Source organism: Patella vulgata, chromosome 5 (genome assembly GCF_932274485.2).
Source record: "Patella vulgata chromosome 5, xgPatVulg1.2, whole genome shotgun sequence".
Lineage (NCBI taxonomy): Eukaryota > Metazoa > Mollusca > Gastropoda > Patellidae > Patella > Patella vulgata.
The window spans coordinates 20,097,001-20,104,221 of NC_065883.2; the positions used below are offsets into that span (position 1 = coordinate 20,097,001).

Sequence of the window (7,221 nt, forward strand, 5' to 3'; positions counted from 1 at the left end):
CAAACACTTAGCATCATTTGGAAAATATGGCAGTAATTACTCACTTTAGGCAAGACATTTTCAAGCAGCCTAGGTATGTGCCATAATGAAGTCCTCAAAATATAAACCAGTAGTCATAAATAAAAAGGGCTATTTCAATTGAGAAAAAACATCCAAAGTTACATTAATGAGAGAGAGAGAGAGAGAGAGATGGGGTTTAACATCCACTTGGCACAAACTAGGACATTTCGGGACCTTCACACGGTTCAAATTTATTTCAATAATTCGCTTGCGCGTAGGGGTCTTTAGCAGTGGGAGGAAACCGGAGGACCTGGAGAAAACCCACGAGGTTGGACTGGCAACCCTACTTCTTGTCCCATACAACCAGAGAATCGAAACCACGCCAGTTGACTCAATGACAGACCTTATGATACAGCTTGTACATGCTAACAATTCGGCCATCCCCCCCCCCCCCCGTTATATAAATGACTGTTTGATATATAAGAACTGAACAGAGATATTTACTTTAAGACCACTACAATTTGATTTTCTGTTCTTTAGGGTCTTGATAAAAAAAAAATAGACACTTGAATCATGCGAAAGGTGTTTAAAATTTCAAAATTTAAAATCAGAAACTAAAAAGTTCTCTTCCCGAAAATTGTTTTTACAGGTGTTCCGAAAAAAACAGACAATCAAATTAGTGTGGCCTAAGAAAAAAATCTAATGCCAGATAAAATTAATGCATTAGATTTAGATCAGATACAGTACGGTTGGACCTAAATGTAAAATACATGAACCATCAGATGCATTAATATCAACAGAAAATACAATTATTCTGACCATCAGTAGTATAGTATCATCAATGACAATGGCTGGTGATTAATTAGATTATAATCAATGTCCTTAAAATAACATAATGATGTAATTATCTGATATATTTTTCCTTTAAATCCCAAAAAGCCACTCAAACAACAATTTACTCTTTTGGCAAATGTCCTTGACAGCAATTTTCTAAAGTGGCAATTGTTTTTAATTCTCCAGCAGCAATTTCCTTGACCCAACAGAGGCTTATGCAGTCATTGTTTTTTGAGGCGCGCGATCGCTCTCGAGCGCCTGTCGCGCACCCGAATGTCGACTGAGGGGAGGTTTTTCTCCCTCGCCTTAAAATTGAAAATCGCTCTCCATAAAATCATGGACATGTATATATTTGGGGTTTTTTTTTTCAAAAGAGTGTGAAAGACTCACATTCCGAGCGCCACCATGCTGTCATTGTGAACATTAATTTGGTATATTCGATTAGTATAATGTGATCGCACAAGGTAATAAAATTCCGATGAATATGTTGCTAAAAATAGATGGCGACTGTGCACCATTGGTTAATTTAACTGAAATGAAAAGTAAAACTCTCGCGAGACGTGAGAAATTACGAGAGATGGCACGTGAAAATTTCCAATGAGAATAATTCCGGAAGAAATAGATTATATTTTAATGGAATTTTCAAGCGTTTATGATTATATTTTGAATAGGGGTTATGTTTTGAAACAAAATTTATACAAGCTATATATATTTAGAAATGTCGACAAGTATTTCTATTGGAATACCGTATGTACTGTAGTTATAGACGACAGTAGAAGTTCGACTTGACTGTACGACTACACGAGTGCTATTTAGCAGACGATGTTTATTATCATTTATATTATATGTAACCAAGAATGACCCTTACACGCAGACGATGTTTATTATCATTTATATTATATGTAACCAAGAATGACCCTTACACGCAGTTATTGATCTTCAGAACCATTTCCCATACAAACAACTAATCCCCCTCCTTAATATCAGATCATTCTCCTTAATTTCTAAATCACTCTTCTTATCGAAACTGGGAGAGCTTTTTTAGGGGTGCGATTTTTTCAATTTGTTCATTAAGGGGAGCTTTTTTCGGCTCTCCTCTAAAATACCCAAAACAACGACTGCTTATGATTGAAAGTCTAAGATTGTGGTCATACTGAGAAATTATCTTAATGAAAACAGAAATATTGGGATTAAAATTGTACGGTTATTTCCAAAATGTTCAGGACATAATCTCATGTGAATGCTAACAAGATTATAATATTTGTCATCAGGTGGTGCTATAAAATTTCATTCGAGTCATTGGATTTTTTTTTAATTTTCTTAACAATTATCAGGAAGTGGGGCATGGCCACAAAAGAATTATCTAGATTTTTCTAAACTTTCTTTCTTTAACGATATGAAAACAACTTATTCAATTAACAGTTCAGGTAGATGTATGTTTACACAACCATAAACATCCTTCTTATGCAAGAGATATGACTTATGACATTTTATTTATATTAAAATCTTTCTCCTCAGAGTTAATATCAACAATATAAGTCTTTTCTTACCACTTCCATTGATAGAGACAGATATTCCTTTCTCTAGTTCCGTTATACCTTTTTTGTATAACTCTATAGCTGTAGCATGGCCTTTCTTTCCTGAAATTTTTGAACAGAAAACAAATAAATGTTAATCAATTGATGAGAAAAGACGATCCAGCACAATAACACTGAAATCAGCTGGTTTATTTAAAGATGGGTTCCCAGAAAAGTATTTATCGGGTGGTTATTTCCAATAAAAGTATGGTAATTTTTGTATATATGGAAAGTAGAGATATCCAATCTTCCTAACTAGAAAAATACTGGATTCCCCGAACAACACTCATGGAGCGTATACAGGACAAAAATGTAAGGGTTCCCCTAATCAACAGCCCGACCATTAGGAATTTCTGCATGCGTGATGTCAATGAAATGAAATGAAATGAAATGAAATGGGGTTTAACGTCCTACTGTTCTGCTCCTAACCTGGGCTAATGAAGACGGGCATACGCCATACAGTGTGCTATGAGGGAAATTTTGCCCGGACAGCGGCGCTACGGCCTACTCTTATATCGAATTCCAACTGCCAAGGGATCTTTTACGTGCACGCCAATGTGTACACGGGACCTCGGTTTTTCGTCCCATCCGAACGACTAGACAGCTGTCCTTGTCAGGCCCTCCGTCCTGCATCACTGACAAGGGGGAAACCACGCCGGAAAATCGGGATGAACTTTCTCGGCCAATGCAGGGATCGAACACCCAACCTCCAGGCTAGCGAGCAAGCGCCTTACCCACTTAGCCACGTGATCCCCCGAACATTGAGCGCTTGATGTACAAGTTGATAAACTTTATGAAGAGTTAGATGTACAACACTTTGAGATAAAAATTAAGGAAAAAGATGCGGATAGTGGATAATCCGAGAATTTAATTAGGATTCAATAATTGTAATAAATAGTAAGCGATAAAAGACAACATCGTCTTATGTATGCAATGAATTCTCCTCTGACTTCCAAGAAAGGTAAGTCACGTGACGTAAATATGACCTGGTTTGATCGAATTTTTATAGCAGGACATTCCTTCGCAATTACAATGTTTGAGAAGGATTTGAAGCAAAGTTATGACAAATTAATTAGTTTGAATATGTTTTTAGTCTATATATACCATTAAATTGCCCAGTTTGTACGCGGGAACCGATCTTTATCTTATGAATATTCTAAACATTGTGCATAAATTTCAGGTCAATTGGATAATAAATGTACCTTTAGCATTAAGAGAATCCACAAAAAGGACAGATATATACCAAAGATGACAACAATATACACCTACGGCTACGACTACAAAATGTGGGTTCACATGTACAAATTTAAATCAAGAAGCAGTAAATACATGACAATGTCCCACCTGAAAACCTAAAAGAATCTTGATACCCCCTCTAGGATTTAAACCAATCAAATTGTGAAAGTACAAAATAAAATATAAATATATGTACTTCTATACAAAAAATAAAAAAGAACTTGCATTAAAAAACAGGTTATTTTCAATTTCATTTTTCAAAATTAATATAAACAGCTCAAGATAATATACAAATTTAAATAAGCCACAACATGTACAGAACCAGTATGATTGTGCATCACTACTTTCAACATATTTCATACAAATAATTTACTTATTTTGTAATTGCAGGACTTCCTAATCATCAATATTAATGGGTTAAGAAAAGTTTGTTCTGTCATTTTCAAATTGTCCCCCGGTGGGAAATCACCGGTCTGTCTACACCATTAAATTGAATTTCATCATGAACAAAATTTAGCCAACATTTATATTCAAACACAATATACACTAATGTCATCAAAGTATGTAATACATGATTACAATATTTCTTCCATGCTGAGATTCTTAATTTGAGAAATATTTTGATTCAAATCCCCAACGTTCTACATATAAAAGTCATTTCAACATTCATAATCTTCAGTATAAAGAGGGGAAATTTTTTTTTAAAAGTAGGGCACTTCATAATTTATAAAAAGAATGTCTTTTTAGCAAATGAAGGCTGATGGGCTGATGTTCAAGTTGTGTTGATGGGAAATAAGTAAATGTCTAATTGCCGTCTGTTCAATGTAAATAACAGAGACCACCATAGCTGTATGGAAAACAGAACCAGTAATATAATGGATTGTGAGTTGTGTCTAGGTTATAAAGCCCATCAGCTGGGTTGAGTTAATCAATTAGATACTCATTATACATATCTAAGATTAAATCTTACTTCTTTCATAGCAACTTTAATAAGTACTGGTAGTTTTCTTCATTAAGGGGATTTGGTGAGGCTTATGGATTAAGGAATCAATTATAGCAATCTACAAATGTAGCAGAAAAAATACAGTTTACCCAATATATATTTGGTGTATGAATAACTATTTAATTGGATACTTGATCTTCAATTAGTTTCAGATAAAAAACATATAAAAAAATGTAAAGTTAGCACCATTACCCATCTCAATAATCCATCAATTAAATGAAATGTTAAACATCCTATTCTTTTACTCCAACCAGGTTTATACTATGCCACAGCTCCCATCCATCAATTAATAAAAATTGGGATCAAGTGAGCATACAAAAAGTGACTTTATTCTGCAGATACTCAACTAATTTTCTAAAAAATATATTTTGAATTCTGCTAAAAAGTTGTACAAAAAACACTGTTCATCGTTACAGCAGAGAAAAATTTAGAAAATGCTTTAATTTCATTAACAACCACAAGGCTCACACACAAAAAAAATTAAATCATATTATAGTCTAACATGTTTATGGGTTTTACTGCATTAAAATCTGAATATTCTTCTTTAGATAGGTCTGTAGTTGTTTTCTTCATTCCTATCTTTAAAGTTTTAAACAGAAAAAGACTAAACCTTGAACTGAATATTTTGATTTTGTTTTTATGTCCTTTATGCATCTAAATACAAATTAAGTTACTTTAATTTCCTGTCAAGTAAATTCATAAACAGTTTTAGATTTCTCATGATGAACTGACTGGTGAAGGCCAAAAAGTATAATATAATACATGCAGTATTAATGTACATGTATATGTGTATGTTAAATGTATATTATGTGAGATGAGTTAAAATATTTTTGGCACTATTTGTTTCCAGGGTGCAACAAACTTCCATTTCTCATAGCCCCAGATTTAAAATGTTTTTCAACCATTAACAGTTTTTCTCAGGAGATTCACAGTTGTTCAAATAAATCAAGTTAAGTGTCTTTGATAGCTCATGTCATCCACCATCTATTAACTATCAATTTCCGAAAGCTCTAATATCTCTATGGTCTTCTTAATTAAACTTCATCACCTGTTTCATTCTTTAACATGACTTATTATATAGGCTAGAATCTCAGTGTTTTTTTCTTGAGAGACTTCCTGCCAGAAAAATAGTTTTTAAGTACCCAATTCAACTTAGGTTGTACACTTCAAAATTCTCTTTAATCTAGAAATTATAGAAATTGTGATCACTTTAATTCTAAATCTATGAAACATTTGCTTGTGTTTGTGTTATTTATAACAGACTATAATGTACAATACATTATGGGCGTAAAATTCAAAATTCAAACTCAAATGAGGTTTAACATAAACTCGACACAAACTAGCTCATTTCGGGTCTGACATATGGTTTAATTTTATTTCAATAATTCGCTTGTGCGTTCTGCTATTAGAAACACACAACTGTTATAGTGTTGTCAGTAGAAATGATCAAATATTATTACAACTGAAGAAATCAATATTTGTGTATTCTTTGACATATCTTTCACCATATCAATCTATATGTATTTATCAGTACAAAATTTATGTAGACTGCCGACTTTAATGGTGTCCCTACAATTACACAGACCAGCCCCTAATATTTATTCAAAATAATGAATTTGCAATCAATATTGATAACAGATTACATAAAAGCTACATCTACGGCACAATATATATCTGCAATCAATTTGGGTTTGGACTAGCAAAATGGAACTTTAAATGTATATTAAATAATTTCATGTTATCACTTGAACTTGACTGAAGAATCAAAGGATTAAATCTCCATTTGAAACAAATTTTAAAGGGGAAGTATTCTTGTCTTAAAATCTGGTTTAAAAATGAGGGAGGGGGTGGATGAAATATTATTCTCTACCAGCATTCTGCTTCTTATAGTTACAAAATTTCAACACTTTCATCCAAACAAATAACTGGGTGGATGGGTTGTAGATGCTGCAGATATAAAATAATAATGAAATGTAGGTTATTCAATACTGAATCATGGACAGATATAGGTTAACATTTTCTTACCCTGTCAGATGCATAACTGGAAATAACTGGTCGGACACGGACAATGTCCGGTCGAATTCCGCGACTTGTCAGGTGAAACCTCCAAATGGTCTGTCATTTTGTCCAGGGAAAAAATTTATCGGAATTTTGCCATCTTCGGAAAATAAAAGTATGGTAGTCTGCTACCTTTCGTGAATTTCTAACTTTACTTGCTATCGTACATGTAGCTCTACATTCTATAACTTGCATGTCACAACCCACAATCGGAAAATGCAAATAAAAGTCTATTAATCCATAGTATTACTTTTTTATCTGAAAAATGTCACAAACTAGTCAATCAACCACGTGGGCTTGCTTCTATGGCCATGGCCGTAGTCTCGGAATTCCATTCCCAAACATAAAGATAATGTTGGCGAGTGAGGGTAGCTCTATAATTTGAAATCTAACTATTGTAACACTGAACGGATACAGGGTCATAACCAGAAAAAAAAACTACAGGAAACCAAATATTGACAGTCATACCCGTTGGGTAATCAAATATTTTTGATATCATGGTTCAACTCCATG

The 7,221-nt window shown here is 33.6% G+C and overlaps 1 protein-coding gene across 2 annotated transcripts in view; it reads right to left on the bottom strand.

The window, feature by feature from the left end:
- The window catches only part of LOC126821997 (spastin), a 42,940-nt gene that overhangs the window by 21,385 nt on the left and 14,334 nt on the right, over positions 1-7,221 (bottom strand). For both annotated transcript variants that reach the window (XM_056100797.1, XM_056100796.1), the window contains exon 2: positions 2,385-2,474. In XM_056100797.1, the coding sequence (XP_055956772.1) occupies positions 2,385-2,474 (90 nt within the window). The remainder of the gene's footprint in view (positions 1-2,384; positions 2,475-7,221) is intronic.